This window comes from Fundulus heteroclitus, unplaced genomic scaffold (assembly GCF_011125445.2).
Source record: "Fundulus heteroclitus isolate FHET01 unplaced genomic scaffold, MU-UCD_Fhet_4.1 scaffold_295, whole genome shotgun sequence".
Taxonomy (NCBI): domain Eukaryota; kingdom Metazoa; phylum Chordata; class Actinopteri; order Cyprinodontiformes; family Fundulidae; genus Fundulus; species Fundulus heteroclitus.
Window position 1 is genome coordinate 132,838 of NW_023396705.1, and position 18,135 is coordinate 150,972.

Genomic DNA, 18,135 nt, shown 5'->3' on the forward strand with positions numbered 1-18,135 from the left:
AGAAGTCATTGGGTGAAAGGGGCGGTACACCCGTCGCAGGTTGGAGGATGCCTGAATACCCAGAGAGAACCTATGCATGTACATGGAGAACATGGAAACTCCATGGAGTAATACACCAGGAACCCAGGATCTTAGTTCAAAAGGGATTTGTTGCAACAAATCAAGGCTGGTCAAAGGCCCGAGCAGTAAAGCTGGCAAAGTGATGCAGAGAATAAGTAAGGGATAATGTCCGACGAGGCATCCATGGTCAGAAATTAATGGAGGACGCAGAGGCGGAGGACGACTGCTTCACAAGAAGCGGCAGAGAGAACTACTTAATAATTCTCGTTATGATGCGTTGCCAAGGTAACCAGTGCAAACTGTCTCGCTGTTACCAGCTAATGTTTGAGCCAGCGCAATAATTTAGAGCAATCAGGCTATTTGACCGCAACTTTTTTATAGGTGTCTTATAACACTTTTTAACAGACACCCTGCAGCCAATCAGAATCGAGGATTCTTCCAGACCATATCAGAACGTCTGCTAATTGATTTTCAATGTTTAAAGCCTCAAAGATAACAGTTTACATCACAAGCAATTTGTTGTCTAAGTGAGATTAGGAATGAGTGAATCTCACAGGAATATTTTCGTTTTGGGACTTGCATGAAGTTACCCCTCTAAGAAATGGTGCATTTGTGGTACGAATCCTTCCCTTCTTGATAAAGGCAAAATGTTCTCATCTTAATGTGGATGTGATGGTGTACATCATTAGCTGTTGTTCAACAAGGACCGTTAGGAGTCACTATTAAAGATAAAATTACACACTGGATCAAAAAAGAATTATAGACATACCATTTATGTAAGGTTTATTTTTGCTCAAAGTGCCCCCTGCTGGTTCTGATTTGCAGCAAGAGAAATAGACGGAGAAAAAAAATGCCACCAATAGTGATGAGAAAGAAATTTATTGATGGTAAAGTTTCACATAAAGTCATTTTAAAGACGTTTAAAGACGTATTTTCCGTCAACTCACCCGTAGCTCTGACTGATTCATGCGCCATTCACCTTAGTGCATAATTCATCAAACCTCACTTTCTTGTGCAAAAGGTCTTTGTGATTGCATGTTTTATGTGCTTATCTAATTCGGTAACTTTAAAGGTTTCATTTAAATTTTAGGGTAAAAAAACAAAAGGTTTTTCCTTTGCTCTAACTGGGATTATGGCTTTTAGTTATACCACAGATTTTAGCGACTTTAAGGTAAAAGTATAAATATAAGGATTGTTAAAGGAGAAGTTGTGCTTTCAGAGTAATTATATAAAAATAGAGTAAAAACAAAAGATTTACATGTGCATAAATATTAGGTACCGTTTAGTTGGAAGGTATTTAAGTTTGGATGTGCTACAAGGACTTCAGTGTGGAAGAAAAGGGGACATTTTAACTGATTGGTCCAATAACTACCATGACTACGTCTACGTTCCTCAGTGGGTTTTTACCCATCATGAATCTCAAGAATGTGGAAAGTTGAAGCTTCAGGGTTGCAATCTCTTCATTCGAACAAAAAGCTGCAGGATTTAAGCATCTGGAAAGCAGTTTTCAGTCTCAGTTTTGTCATAAATGCAAATGGTTTGTTCATCCTCTTTAAAACAGAAACATAGACATTTATAAAACCCTGTGTTCAGGAACTAATACTCAGAGGCAGTGTGGTGCATTCTCAGAAATGGTAATTTCTAAGGTTTACTGGGGATTTGTTGTGGCTGTTTCTACATCATGTTCTTTTTACAAAAAAAAAATCAGGAAGCAATGGGAGAAGAGACACTTTGTTTTTAGGGTTTTTACAACTCTTAGTAAAAAGTATATTTGTGCACCTTAGTCTTAAATTTGGATAGATTGTATTAAAATTATGCAATTTAATCACCTATAAAGTTTTAGCAACACTGCTGAACTGGTGTTGATCTCAGCGCATTACTGGCTTCATTATTATTATTTTTTACATTTTATTGTTTTCTATAAATTTTGAATACAATTTTGTGTATTTGGGAAAGCTTAGCTCAACAAAGTTTTCCTAATCTTCCAGCAGCTTTCCATACATTTCTGTAAGTAAACACAAATGATGTTGGTTTGATGTTTCCACCCAAGAATGGAAACATTTGTTCTTAAACAGATGTTTCAGTTTCCCAATAAATGCCGGAACCACTACTAAACCTCACTGATCCAATTACTTGCAACTAGGTCTTGCAAACAAATGTTTTTTTTGTGTGGTTAAAATCATAAAATTGGAAGAAAATATAATTTCTTTCTTTTATCAAACACTATAAGAAGGAAGTTTGTGATGAAAAATGATTGACAATGAAATAAATGTGCCCTTTTCTGGATCTTTAGGCATAGACTTGGAGGAAAGGGCAGTTGGATAAGATCCTCAAGTTTTCCTGGAGGTATAAATGTGCTTCTGTTGAGGTCAGGAGAATCCTTTGGCTTTAACTTGAAGGACGTCACAAAGGCCAGGGCGGGTCTGAAGAACCTGAGAAGACAGGACATAACAGATGAGACATTCAGAAGCTGTTGGGATTGATTTTAAAGTATTAAATGTAATGTTTTAAGTCGATGCTCGGCTTGCCCTGTGCTCTGAGACCTCAGATAGAATAATAATCTACCAAAGACAATGGATATGATAGGGGGAAAAAAAATTAAATTGACTGAAAAGAAAAGGGCTCTGTACTCGGATAAATATATGGGTTCTGGTACTTTTGACAGAAGGAACATTATTTTACCAAGATCTAAGGAAATGATTAACATGAAGTTCCACTTCTTTAGTTGGATAAAGTGTTCAGTTATCAATTATTGGTTCATTCATTATTTTAGCCATATTCAGAAGTTAGGTGATCATTGATTATAGATTTAGATAAGAAAAAAGTCACTGAGTAAGAACCAGAGACTCAGAACTGGCTGAGATCACTGGTTGCTATGGTGATTCCTTTCTTGACCACCGATTTGAACCCAAAAATGTCATTGTGGGTCCAAAATCTACAGGGTTTGACAAAACTACATGGTTTGTTGGCTTCTGCTTCTTTGCCAAAAATAAAATATCAAATGTTGCACTCTGTGTTGGGAACCCTCGGAAATCTTATATGATTGGCTCAGGAACCAGGAAGTAAACACGGGCTACACTCTCAACCAAAGTAGTTCTGGACCATACCTCTAGGTTAGAAAGGAGAAAAAGGTGAGACATTGTTGATGGAGAGGACTTATTGTTTATAGGGAATGTTGCTTCCATCCCAGGTGACAAATGATTTTGAGTAATTTTGCAGTAAATTTCTTATGTATTGCTCCTTTAAACTCCTATTTTCACCAAAATATATTGGAAAACATTTCATAGTTTTATTAAATTTTCAAAACACTCTATGATTTGACTAACAAAGTCACCTATGGTGTAGAGGAGCCAAAGTTGTGACGGAAACAAAAAAATTATAAAAAAATAACTCATTTCATAGATATAAGTGTTATTAACTACATCCAGATGAACTTTATCTGTCTTTTTAGAGATGAAACATTATTTTCTCTGTGTAAAACTCACCTTCAGCGTACTGAGAATTTCTCCAAACAGGTGTATAGCTTCCTGAGTATCCGGCTCTTCAAAGTAATCGGACACAGAGATGTCCACCACAATGGACCTGATGTTACTGCACACACCTGCACAGGTGGACAGAAAATGAGTCCCCTCTATGTGATAAGCACTGCGTCTGAACACAGGAAGCAGCAGAAAAAGACTCTTACTGTGGAAGTGCAGGATGGCCTGACCGCTGACTGGTGTGTGGGTCAGGATCAGCGTTTGCAGACTCTTCAGTCCAGCTTTACAGAGCTCTGTTGCCACCTGCAGGCTGAGGTCTGTAATACGCTCCAACTCCAGCACCTGCAGGTGAGCGCAGGTGCCCACTACACAAAAATTAAAAAGCACAAAGGGAGGACAATAAATGTTTTATTTCTGTTTTTCAGGCACTAATCTCTTTTTATTTCCAAACATGATGAATTCCATAAAACAGAAAATGAATAATTAATATAAATTAAATATAAATTTAATGTAAAATGTAAATATTTACAAGATAAGGCCCTGAAATGTATTTTCACTTACCAACAGCAACTAATCCCTGAGTGCTACAGCCAGCCCCGCCCACACTGAGACAGCAGAGGCGTGGCCAACATCTGCCAATCGTCTGCAAGCAGCGGTTCCCAAAACGAGTCGGCTGTTGGCTAAAACCGCAAAATAAAGATAATGGTTAAATTATTTAATTAAAAAAGGCGTGCATTAAAATAACCTTTTACACCTTTTAATAGTCAGAGCTTATATCATTATTGTAAATAAATATTTTTTATCGATAAAACAAAGTAATATTAAACAATGTGTTTGACTTCAGTAACACTGTTTATAAGTTTAAACAACAACAATTAGTTTCTATGCTATTTTTTAAGTATTTATTACCCGGGCTGATTTGAAAGCTGACTTACTGACCCTCTATACTCACCTGGGGTGTGCTGGTGCAACTTGCAGTCTGCTAATGTTCCTGCAGCCAGCACCCAGGGCCCAGAGGACCTCCTGACCAACCGGATCAGAGGAACTCCTACAAGCAGACAAACCAGGTGAACAAACAGGTAAACACCTGAGCAGGCGGGTGAACCAACACATTAACAGCAAAGCAGGTAAACCCGGCCGGTCATCACGAGTCCCACCTGTATGACAGCGTTTGCAAGTTCCTGCAGTAGCAGCTGGCCATCCACAGTGTCCTGTCAGTGAGGATGTGGGGACACTGGGAGATGGAGAGGTGGAGCAGACTGCCCCCTGCTGACCGCAGCAGCGCCTCCACACCCGGCTCCACGCTGCCTCTGAGAGAAATCACCTGACTTCAACACTTCTGCAACAGATCTCATGTCACAACTCAAGAGCTTCAATCAGAAATGGTATTACCACTCAGACAGCAGCTGGACTCCTGCTAGGACTTAATGCTGTCTCCATGGCAACATGCATATTTTTCAGTTTTTAGTGAGAGACAAAGATGTCTTTACATTTTCTCTGAGCTTTGCAGAAAGTTAATCCCTCTGAGCTACCACTGTGTGCATGTGTGTGTGTGTGTGCGCTTGTATTAAAGACTTTGTGAGGTCCCTGATATATTCAGTGTTTCTTGGGGACCTGATATTCTTATGAGGACAAAAACCCTCTTCAGGATTTAAAGCCATCTTCAAAAGAGCAGTCGTCGTTGTTGCTTGCGTGGAAATTGAGTTGCGTTGAGGTGCAGGTGCATTACCAGCAAATGTGTGTGTGTGTGTGTGTGTGTGTGTGTGTGTGTGTGTGTGTGTGTGTGTGTGTGTGTGTGCGCGCGCGCTTGCATTACAGACTTTGTGAGGTCCCTGATCTGTTCAGTGTCTCTTGGGGACCTGATATTCTTATGAGGACAAAAACCCTCTTCAGGATTTAAAGCCATCTTCAAAAGAACAGTCCTTGTTGCTAAAGTGGAAATTGAGTGGCATTGAGGTGCAGGTACATTAACAGCATGTGTGTGTGTTTGTGTGCGAATACCGTGTGTTTCTGTGGTAATCCTCTCGCGTCTCGTGAGCCCTGCGGCTTCGGGGCTTCAGGTTGTTGAGGTTCATAGACTGAGTTTGAGTACACCACTGAGACAGAGTCTGCAGGAACTAGACACAAAAAACAAAGTTCTAATCCAGACAAAGATGTAAATATGAAATATGTTGGCATTTAAAATTATCCTCCTTTGTGCTGCAGACTCTGCAAAGTCCAAAGATTCGGTCACAACCTGAATTCGCAGCATTAGCAGCAGAACAGAGCTAAAACGCAGATCATGCATATGTTATTGTACTGCTACTTGACAAAAGTGGATGCAAAGATCTTTCTTTAGACTTGTCACGTATCAGACGGAACTGAACAGTAAATCAGAGTTTACAATAATTCAGATCTACAGGGCATTGCACCAATATTTCATACACTTGTGTAAATTTATTCCTGTTACAACCATGAATAAATTGTTGCATACAGAGGTGTTTCCTGCCAGGATTGTCCTGATTTAGCTCTATTAGCTTCTTACTACCCGAACAGAGCACAAATTTATGTTTGCTGTGTTTCTTACATGGTTTATGACAACTTTTATTTTTTTATCACTGCTATACAGAAGTTTGTTTTGTTAACTGCATGAATAAAAGTCCCTTTTTTCAAACCTAAACTACATCTATCCAACAACTCCAGAATTACCCTGGGCCTCTGACCTGTGTGCTGTATTCCTGGGTCTTTGTGATCCCATTTGGTCATGTTCTCCAATAAACCTCTGAGGCCTTCACATTTATACTGGGAATAAATTACACACTGGACTAGTTTTACTGACCAGGTGAATTCTGGAGGCACATAGTCACATTGGATTTATTTCTGGGGTTTCAGAGCTAAGGTGGGTAAATAATAGCGTCTGCCAGACTTTTGAAATTTTTATTTTTAAAAACTGTTGAAAACTGCACAATATGAATTCTACATCCTAGTCATGTACTGCTTTGAGTTGGTCTGTCGATTTAAATTCCAATAAAATACATCAACACATGTGGTTGCATCATGAAAAAAGGGGGGAAAGTTTACGAGAGGTGAGTACTTTGGCAAATCACTGTACATCATGTTAAACCATGTTACACACGTAATTTAAAAAAAGAAAATGATGATTTCTAGGGTTGAACTATATTAGAAAAATGTGATAATAATGGTCGGTGAATGTTTACAATATGACTTGATAAATTAGCTTCTTGTGGAGCCTTGCTGTTTCACTGTTGAGCATCTTAGTTTTACTTTCTAAATGAATTTAACATTTTACCACCTCTAAAACCTTTTATTCTGCAATAAGCAGGTGTCACCAAACATACTACTGGCAAAAACAGCCTATATGGATGGCATCTAAGTAATTGTGGTAATCTATGATGACCACAGATGGGATTACTAGGAAAAAGGAAAATTAAGCTCCGGTACCTCAGCCGACACTCGAGCGTTCTCCAGTTGGAGGTGTGTCCAAACTGCTGGGTGCCTGGCAACAAACCGCCAATCACGGCACACTTCGGCTGCACGCAGCAATGAGCGCACGTCCAGATATGGGAACACACAGAAAAGCCCCGCCCTCATCTTCAGGGTGTCTGCTCTGGGCTGCCTGTTGGCATGATGTCGGGTTGGGGTGGAGCAAACGGAGGAGGGCGTGTCTAGTTGATAGAGGAGACCAGCAGGGGGAAAGGAGTAGATAAAAGGTCCCAAAATCTGTAACAATCAGTGAGAGGAAGAGGGGAGGCTCTTTACCTGTTCCAGGTGTGTATTTCCTGGCAAACATGAGCTGCCTCATATCAGCACTGCTCCACAGGTCTTCGTCATCCTCCTCCTCCTCTTCCTCAGTGCTGTGGTGACGAATGTTTCTTTTGCTCCAGGTTCTTCCCCATCCTTCCTCCCCGACCCTGAAAAACATGGAAGGCTTTTGTGCAACCGACTTTCTTTAAGTAATTTCTCTACAGTGGGTTAGAAAAGTCTACACCCCCCTGATAAAGTGACAGGTTTTCATAATGTAATTATAGTGTGCCATCTTCTTTGACAGGGGTCTGTCAACATCTCACATGTTGGCTAGACTATATGTGTTTCCCTCTTTCAAATGTTCCCCAAATATCGCAGATTGTTGGATCCTCTGTCCTCAGCCCTTTCCTCTGACTTTCTGACTAACATAGTTCTGGACTCTACGTGGCAATCCTAAAACTCCTTCTTTAGCTTTCTATGGGAAATCTCAATGATTTGAGTCAAAACTACTGGATTTATTGTACCGCTCCAACTTCAACCATTCGGGCCAATCACGTTCCAGTGTTGTGGTTGAAGGTGGGACAAAACAGTGCGACGAAAGCAATTTTAGATGTTTTATCCCCAGTTCCATCAGAAAAAAATAAATCACTGCCAACAGCAGTAGTGTTTCTGTCTCACCATCAGTTATTTTCATGTGAGATATTTAAAGCTGTGGACATTTATTGTACTGTTCTCTTGACTTCTTAATTTCTGCAAACATAGAATTTAGATTTTTTGAAACCTCTGCAAATGGGGAATCGTACTAAGACAGCTGGACTTCCTTTTGTCCTTCCTCATTGCTCAGTCGTAATCTTTATAATTGACGGCAGATTTGAAATCAAGGTCACTAAATGCTGGAATTGAATCAAAAAGTAAATTGTATACAATATATTTAAATCACATTATATGATGTAAACAGATCTTTAAATTTAGTCTCAAATGTCTCAACAACTGGAAATTTTATAAGTGGTGTGTATACTTTCAAGAGCCATTGCTTGCATCCAGATATTGTGCCTTGTTTATTATAGTTCAATATTTTTAACAGGATATATGTTAGATTAAAGATGAAAATGTTATGAATGGATTTATCATAATCCAAATTTTTAGCAGCACAGAAACCTAACATTTAAACAGTGGTGTAAATGTTTTTTTATTTTGAATCTTTGTTTAATGATGAACAATTAAACACAATGGGTTTAAAGTAAGAAAAAAGACCAATTGATTCAAAAGGGCTCATTTGTGAAAGATCCTCAACTCCGACTAATGTTTTATGTGACACTGGTGGTTTTCCTTAATTTTTTTAATTTGAATTCCTTGCAAAAGTGGTCTGGATCAGATTCTGTCCCTATTCTTCTGTGAAAACAGCTTTGAAGCCAATAACTATACATTTGGGCTAAGAGGAAACATTTCACTTGTCAAACACTGCTTTTCTGGATGAACCTTTAAAATACTTCAGGTTAAAGCCTCATTAATACCGGACCTCATCAAAACCAGAAGTTTGTTGAAGATTGTAGAAATTCCATACAAGTGTAAAATTGTCAATCAGGAGTTGAACCTGTCGCCTTTTTGCTTTAATCCACATTTTTCAAACTGTATGATTTAATAATGTCTGAATTTAAATCCATTTTCATTTTCTCTTTTTCCTCCTGAAGATGCTTCTGCAGATCTTATAAACCTGCTCCACATACCAGACTCTCTCCCTCCGTCTCAACCTCTCTCTTTCGTGTGGAGTCCAGTGTGGAGCGTAGTAAGACGGGTTGGAGTGGATCAATCCTCCCTCACAATCCCAGCCCCCTGAGCCCAGGGATAAGGTCCGCATTTGTTCATTTAGACCGCTGAAAGAGAAAAGAACAAGCTTAGAAACTGTAGCAATAGGTAAGTCAGATTGATAACACCAGTCGTTACTTTAAAGACTCATTCCAGCTGAAAATTTTCAGAAGTCTATCTATTTTTTTTCTATAATTGAAGAATTATAGATAATATGACTGGATTTGTGAATATGTGGCAGGATTTATTGAGCTACCTGTAATGATGGTGGCTGTGCATCTGCTCTCCCAGCCGGTAGGAACTTGAAACACTGTAGCTCCTCTAAAGTAAATAAAAAAGGAACAAAGGAATGAAAAAGAAGTTGATCTTTAAAGAATCAGTCATTACAATTTCACACTACTGACAATTTTCTTTTTGTTCAATCCCTCCATAACCAGAGGTTTTAGTCTCTGCAGAGTAAGACAGTTTCCTACCCTGTTGCCCATAGTTTCCTGCATCTTGTTGGTGATGATGTCATCAGCGCTGCCGTCCAGACTACGTCCAGCCCGTCCAGGTACAGGTGAGTACGCCTCTGAGGGCGTATACGGCTCTGAGTATTCAAACCTGTCGTTGTGCGTGAAGTGGTTGTGGCTGAGCAGCAGTAGCTGCCGCTCTGCTCGGTCAGCTCGCTCTAACAACGTCTCAATGAACACCTACGACCCGGACAAACACATTTCCTTTACAACAAGAACATGCTTGAATTAGCTGAGACATGTTTTTTATTCCATGCAAATGTTTGACTTTAAATTGACAGAGAGTATCTAAAAATCACAAATGTATTTCTTTAATAATGGGAAGATTATCCTTTTTTCTTACAAATTTCCAACTTTCTGACATCGATGTTCAAGCTTTGTCTTGTAAGCAAGTAAAGTTATTGTACAAATTTCAAAGTTTTGTGGTGGAAATTTCTCCCTTTTAGGCCACATGTTTTTTTTTCTTTGATAGACAATGGCCCTAACACTCCATTATAAGGATCGGAAATTATTTAATCTCAAGTGTACAAAACCACACACGTTCCTCCATGCTGCTCCTGGACTTTTAAAAATAGAAAAAAGCCAAAATGTTAAAGCTTGTGAAACAACTTGGCATAACTCCAAATTCTCAAATACATAAAAAATCCCCAAGAAAATATAAAATTTAAAAGTGGCGTATGTTTTAAAATTTGAAGCATTAGTTTAACCTAAATGTGCAAAACTCCGATGACATTTACAGTCTGTTTATTTAATAAGTCCTATGAGTTCTCTACAAGGAAAATGTTGTAATAAAAACATGAATCTAATCTATCTCTGCTTCAAAAACAACTATATTATCTGCCATGATTATTTTTTTTAGGTTAAAGGCTCATTGTTTAACAATTGAAGCTTTTATTTGTTAACTTGACTTATGTGGGGAAAACATTGTCATGTCTGGTCCACACAGGAGATGGTCAGACACTCTACTCAGGATTTTAAAAGGTTTTCTAACCTGTCGGCTGTGAACTGATAAAGAACCTTTAAAAATAGAGAAAATCAAGCTGCTTTTAACTGGAAATAAGAAGTCACCCCTTTCACCCTGCTTAATAACTAAATCTGCACTATTTGACTGACAGAAAATGGTTATTTTCCATCGGCATTTCTTGTGTTCCTGTAAACGCTTCTGTCATTAGTTTAGCATCATATTCAGGTTAATTGATGTTTATTAGGCTTAATTTGGGTAATATGTTGCATTTGATTTCTAATTATTTCATGTCTTTAGCTACAAGAATAAAAAAAATCTTCATGTTCTTTCCATCACAAGGCTAAAAACACAATATTCTTGCGTACTCTTATCTGTAATGTCAGCATAAATACTGCTGTAGCAGCTGAGAAAGCCTTAATCTGATCAGCGTGTGGTAGTTGATCTAATCTAATCTGTTTATCTCAACATCAGCGCCGAATGTGTTCAATTCTCCAGCTGCCCAGCGGTCCAGTAAACAGACTCAACGCCAGCAGTCACCTGCAGCCTGGATTTGGCCTCGGCTTCTTTCTCTGCTGTCTGCCTCAGAAAACGCTCGATGTCGGCCATCTCCCTGTAAGCACAGAATAAAGTACGAAGCGTCGGTAACGCTGGAAACATTGGGAGATAAAATAACAACAAAATGGAGTAACAGGGCGAATCAGAGCGGGAGCATCAACACGGATGGGCGAAGCGGAGCAGCTGATGTGTTAATTAAATAACCGGAGGTAATTGAAGCTGCCTGTCTGACCTCATCTGCAGCCACACCCTCGGGGCTGCTGAGCTTCCCTGTCGTCCTGCATTTCTCCGCACAGCAAACCGTAGAGCAGCGCGTGTCAGGGTGAGCTAAACTAGACGTGACGTGTCCTCCATCCGAGAAACACATCTCCCCGAGCTCTCCACCTCGCTTTTCTCCAGGTATTTACTGATCTTCAGGCCGGCTGCTCAAAGCCAGCTGATATTTTCCAGCGAAATTCACTGCTTTCCATCGTTTAAAGCTTCATTTAGAGCTGCTGCATTAACATAAATCTGACCACACTGACACAGCTGACACGGTTCAAACCTGAAGCATTAGGCCAGTTATTTTTAGCTCCTGTTATTTACATTTAGTCTGTTCTCAGGAAAAGCTGCAGAGTGAGGCATCAGCAGTTTGTGTGATTGTTGTGAGATGAGGCGCATAACTAGAAAAGAGAGGATACTGACTGCTGTCGCTCATTCAGCTCCGTCTCTTTCTCTGACAGATTTTTCTTGAGCCGCTCCATCATCTCCATGGCAGCTGACACCTGTGGGGAGGAAATTAAAAAGCTTAAAAGCAATAAGTCAAATATCAACCAACAGGCTTCTGGGATATTAAGAAAAAACAGCGTCTTAGGAACAGAACTGTGTCTTTTTAAAGCTGCGTTCAGTTAATCTCTTAAGCCTGAATGATTTGTAAGGCAGAGCTAACTGGTGTCTCTAAATGAACTGGACCCACCTCTCTGGACAGGTAGGACGCCCTCTCCTCCACCTCCTTCTTCTCCCTTTTCAGCCGTTCCCTGTCTCGCCTCTTTCGTTCCAACTCCGCCTCCCTCCTCTGTAGCTCCGCCTTCAATCGTCCAACTCGCCGGTTCACCCTCTCCTCCACTTCTGCAAAGGTCCGGGCGATTTTATGGTCCAGCCCCAGTCCCAGTCGCTCCTCTAGCCCAATATCCACCGACAGTCGGAAGTCCAGCCCCAGGACCCCCACGTCCCCGATTCTCTTCCCAGGAAACAGGTCCCGAGGGGCAGGTAGGGCCAGAGCAGTGGAGGGGCCCTCTCCCCGGCATGGAGGGGCTGGCAGAGCCCGGTCTGGTGGGCTGAACATTTCCCTGAGCAGCTGGATGGAGGCAGACGACGAGGCAAGGTCCAAGCAGGCCAACGGCAGGGGGAAGCTGTGGGTGTCCACGCCCAGAGAAGACGTCTTACTCTGGGATACAGCTGCTTCAGGAGGTGGGAGGAGAGCAGGAGGTCCAGAACTTCTGACCCGAGCCTGAAACAGGAGATCAAATTATGGCACCCTGGCTGAACTAGTTCAGGTCCATTTACAGATGTGTTTAAAGGAAGTCAAACATAGATTAATAGAATTTAAATGTTGGTTAATTGTGTTAATTAACCTTAGCCCATGAATGAAGATCTTCACATTAACAACATTTCAAACAAACAAACCAAAGTCCAGACAAAGAACCAGTAAGAAAAGAACATGTTTCTTCAGATCAGACTTGTTGAGCTGTCGTGTTAATAATTATCAGAGGTTTGATGGTAAGGCTAATAAAACTGATCTGTTTTTTTTTCATAGATTCCTGATCCAGTCTGATTCTCTACTGGAATCTAGCATCGGGTTGTTGAGAGACACAGTGATGTTTTGGTATATTTCTGTTTGTTTTACTGGGATTCTGTTGAAAATAAAAAAAAAAATGGTTGGAGCAACAACAATTGACTCAGCTCAGGTTGTACCTTATTGTGAGTGCACAGCCTTCACAGCTTTAGGTTTAAATCTGTCTTGTTTCTGTTCAGTAATTATATGTAAATATCTGCTCATACTAATTCTCATACTGTCATTATTTTAGATCTTAAATATAAAACATGTTTTTTTCTCTTTGATATGATTATTACAATACGACAATATTGGTTTTGGTTAATCCTTCCAGGCATTTCCACATGATTTTGAGATGTGTCTAACTCTTGGTTTACATAAAGATTTAACACTGACTCTTGTCCTAATTGGGTCTATAAGCCTCAACATTTACCAAGGTCTACTAGGAGGATGATGCTGGGATCCAGATGCAGGATTCAGACCCTCTTCAATCTGCATCAGATGCAGCCAATAATGGGTGTTTACATAAATAAAGCTGATATAATGGGTAAACAGTGAATGGAAGTCTGTAACTCGGCTGTTTGGATAACTTAGAGGCTCCTGAGGAATAACATCAGCTGGTTAACTTCCACCCTTCATTCTGTATTGATATTTAAAAGCACTTGTCCAAGTGTGTTATGTGATGTATGACTACGCCTCTATGCTGATGACATACGATGGTCAGTGGGATCACCAGGCCACGCCACAGGAAATTCAGTAATTCTCAGGCACCTTCATTTAATCTTTGTACAGCAACAATGATGCACTTTAGGTGAAGTGTAAGTTTACTGATAGTTTAAAATACAAACATACACATGTAGTTCACTTATGTGTCTCTATCAGCTCGGTTTTCAGCTTTAGTTTGGGATCATGACTAATTCTTGTTTCTCTTGCTGGTTTCATACCTTCTATGACCCAGTTTAAATTTTTTTAAACTGTTATGAAATGATAATAAATAAGACAATATTATTACAAGATTATACCAACTAATCTGGAATGATTCTCATTTTCGTTAGTTCAAGTAGCTTTTTGTATTTGACTAAAGACTTGTATTCAATTTTTATTATTTCAGATTTTCCTTCCATGGCTTTCAGTCTATCAGCAAACTTAACTGGGCTGTATAGTTTATATGTGGTTGAGTTGTGTTAGTTAACCTTGTAGTGTTTAATGGTCTGATCAGGTATGCTGTGTTATTTCTTTATTAGGTCAGTTATGTTTCATTTGTGCAGTAAGTTGGTTTGTAAATGTCACTTTTTTGTTGAAATTAAATGTTGTTTCTTTGACCTCTTTTATGAGCTCTGTATTTGTTTTTCTTGTAAGTCTAACTTTTTAGTTTTTCTAATAATTCCTGTGACTCGGTCCTTCAAGAAGCAAATACTTTTAGTTCTGATCCAGGATTTTCTACAGTCTGCTTTTATCCCAATTCTGTAGCATTTTATACATATAGTTAAGACTGAGAACAAGCAGTTTTCAGATCTAAATAAAGCCCCAACAGCTTGTATTACAGGTAACGTACAAAGGAAAGCGCATTTATTTAATTTTTGTTCTCTAATAAATACCACAACAACTTAACTGATAAAAATCATTATTTTATGTCTCATACGGAACATCTTGTAAGGTGAAATTAAGGTTTTCTTTAGGAACAAACCAGGTTCTCCTTCAACGATGATAAGTTCCTGTGGTCTAATGCTAGTCATTTTACACAAGCAGCTTTTACAATGATATCCTTTCTGTTAAAAGCCCAATTTAGATTTTTGATCAATCTTCAGACAAACAGCAGCTGTAGCTTGAGTACGATAGTACGCCAGGATCTGAAGCTCTCCACATTTAATCCTCCATCACAGGAGAACCACTCTTTGTTGGTCTAGATTCTAAATTAATAAAGATGTTTAAATGTTGGCCTTAACGTGGTGCATTGTGACAGAATTTCCACCTTAAATGAAGGGACTGAAGTCTTGCGTTTACCTGTGACAGCAGCAGCAGGGTCTCGTAGGTGTGTCGGCTGACCAGGTGTGCGCGGAGCTCAGGTACAGATGCAAAGCGATGCTGGTCGCCGCAGCGGGGACAAAAGTAGGGCAGCTCCGAGGAAGACATGACTCTCCGAGGAGCAGCAGCAGGAACCCTGGAAGCTGGATGAAAACTGGGTCACAGAGTCTGAGCCTCTACATCACTGAGCCTAGAGAGACAACGAGGAGCAGGAGTCGATTCGCTCTCGTTGTTCAGATGAGGTCTGGGAGCTGGATGATCTGAGGTCGGCGCCTGATGTGTGGGAGCGTGTTTCTGCAGGCTAATCGCTCAGCGGAGCGGCAACTTCCTGGCCGACGGTCAGCCCATGCAGAGGAATTTCAGCACGCATGGATGAGCAGGAATAAAGAAGCGTCTGGGGCGTGGACACGGCCTCCCTGCTCTGAACCTCCACAGCTCTCCTCCGTCTGACCCCTCATCCTCTCACAGGTCTTTGCAGAGTTTGACTTTTGGTGACGACTACTGTGCATTTTTTTTACACATTTTGGGTAATTTTAATGTTCTAAAAAGGTAAGATTCGTGGTTTAACCAGTTCTGTTGACTCTAAAGACTTTATTTTTAACCCGTTAATAATTATGGTTACTGTTACTGAAATGATGTGTTTCAGATAATTGGTGCTGCTCCTAAAATTTTCTTTTTTAAGAAGATTTTACTTTGTTAGTGAAAACTTCCTCCTAACAACTGAAAAAAAGGTGTCCATCTGCATCAACCACTCCTACTGGTGGACCAAACACCACTATTCTCAAATTCTGCAGGCCAGAGAAAACCTTACATGGCCCACTGACCACACTTTGGCCAACCGTCAGGCTTCTGGCCTACCTGGCTTCTTCAGCATCAAAATGAATATGAATATAAACACTGACATTCTTTCATGCTATTATTAAGCCATGAAAAGGGTCAACATGTACAGAAAAGGTTAAACCATGAGTTGGACTAAATGTTTGGAGTCAGCTGAATATCACCGTCTACCTCGCCTTGAGATAACAGAATACCAACAAACTGAACTTAGTTTAAATCAGTGCCCGCTTATCCACTTCTTCTCGTTATCATACAACTGACCCTTATTCTGTCTAGTTCTAGCACCCGGCAAACATCTGGATGACACACACGTAGACCACAAATCTATTCATCTATTATCTATAGATTTGGATCCATTTATCCATGTTGGGTCATGAGGTGGCTGGTGCCTACTTCCAGTGATCGGGGCACATTCTGGACCGGAAAAACAACCATGGACACCTGAGGGTAATTTAGAGAGACCAGTTAACCTAGCAGATGTTTTTGGACCGAGGGAGGAAGTCAGAGTACCCTGAAAGAACCACATGACTCTCTGTTTGGACTGTTGGATGCTTAGGGTCCCCAGATTGAGAGAAAGTAGACCTGCTAGACATCACATGAGGAAAAACAAAAACAGAAAAAAACATGGGGTGTACACATTTCCTAATGGTTTGACCACACCATGTGTTGTGGTGTCACCACTCGTGTCATCTGATGCCTGTTTTAGACACACCAGCTCCTTCTGCTGCTGCAGATCAGATCACGCCCACACCCATCACTGTTCTGCATGCGGAGCCAAAATACGTCCAAACTAAAACCCCTCCACCTGAGGGTCAGACCAGCTGCTTCATGCAACGCTTCGCTGCATGCATTCACCCAAAAACATTTAGGAAGAACAATTAGACAAATTACACATTCAATTATAGGTTTAATTTCATTCCAGTAAAATAGCTGAACAGAAATGCAGAATAATACCAGGGCAGGCTGTTATTTATTAATTATATAATTAATAAAAAAAATGCAATAATTATTTAAACGGTATATCATTAATTTAATCAACATAAAGCTTAAAATACTCAAAGTTTAGTCCAGTTTGATTGAAATTCTCTGTTGATTGATTGATAATGATAATTGATAATTGATCGATATATTTATTGATTAAACCTCTGCAGGGAACAAAGTTTTAATCCAGTGTGATTTTATCCCCCTGACAGCAGCAGCGGCTCCGCCGGTCAATACCTCTGATTATCGATCAGCTGGCGTCCTGCGAGCCGCGCCGTCGCTGCGTCACTCTCTCTCCGTCACCGTCTCCACCAAACCCGCTGCCATGGTTCCCGGCTCGGATCGATTCGGGCTCCTCGGACCGTCCGGTACCGGCAGCGGTTCTCCGAGCAGCGGCACGGATCGAAGCAGCACCGGATGCACCACCGCCCCGCGCGCGCCGTCAGAGCGAGCAGCAGCCTCCGCGTGCTGCTGCTGACGTAGGAGCCGCGTGACGTGTCGCTGCTGATATATCACGTTTGATTTAGTGTTTTTATGGTTATTATTATTGTCAGTCGGCTGCTTCCATTATTATTATTATTATTATTATTATTATTATTATTATTATTATTATTATTATTATTATTATTATTATTATTATTGCTGTTGTTGTTTGTGTTGTTTTTCGTAAACAAGCAATAAAATATATAATGAATAGTTGAACAGCTTGTTCTAATATATCTCATCGGTTAGATTTCTTTGACACAATTTTAATATTTCTCAGTTTAGAAAGACCTGAAACATTTTGACAGCAGAGAGGGGCTTTAATGGCTCCTGTTTAATCACTACCTCATTTATTACTCTTTTTTAAAACATTTATTTCTAAGTACCACATTATGTAATCAAATTGAGACCTGTTAAAGACGTGCTTTTCACACTTTGCTTGCTTATATCTAATTTGGAATGGAAAGATAAGCTGTAGATTAGGTATGGTGTACCACAGGGTTCTGTTCTGGGCCCAAAAATGTGCATATTCCGCATAAAGGACATTTGCTTTGTATCAAAAAAGTAAACCTAAAATTCTGTTTATTTGCAAACTATAACAGTTTCTGAGTGCAATGGAAAATGATCTACTGTTTTTTAAAGAAATTGTTTGCCATTTATAATTAGCAACAAACTATATAGTTTATCTAGTGTTTATTAATAGGAAAATAAAAAACAAGGTCAGTCTTATGATGTTCAAATTGAAAGATGTGATCATCATTCACAAAAATGTGATTTTTGTAAATGATGATTGGTACTGAAGTGAGTTGAAAGCTTTAAAATAAACAATGAAAGACATAAAATGTGTAAAACAATTGCAATGTTATAAAAAATAAA

At 39.9% G+C, this 18,135-nt stretch overlaps 1 protein-coding gene across 1 annotated transcript; it reads right to left on the bottom strand.

Annotated features, from left to right (window-relative positions):
- Positions 1 to 923: 923 nt before the first annotated feature.
- LOC118556292 (F-box only protein 41-like) lies at positions 924 to 17,308 on the bottom strand. The gene is made up of 17 exons (XM_036130197.1): positions 17,014 to 17,308; positions 14,938 to 15,101; positions 12,076 to 12,609; positions 11,805 to 11,884; positions 11,103 to 11,175; positions 9,563 to 9,781; positions 9,346 to 9,410; positions 9,011 to 9,157; positions 7,299 to 7,450; positions 6,981 to 7,204; positions 5,541 to 5,656; positions 4,697 to 4,849; positions 4,492 to 4,587; positions 4,101 to 4,219; positions 3,746 to 3,904; positions 3,546 to 3,661; positions 924 to 2,492 (listed from the first exon to the last, which is right to left on the bottom strand). Exons 2-17 carry the CDS (start codon positions 15,064 to 15,066, stop codon positions 2,430 to 2,432), a joined length of 2,445 nt encoding a protein of 814 aa, XP_035986090.1. The 5' UTR covers positions 15,067 to 15,101; positions 17,014 to 17,308; the 3' UTR covers positions 924 to 2,429.
- Positions 17,309 to 18,135: the final 827 nt, after the last annotated feature.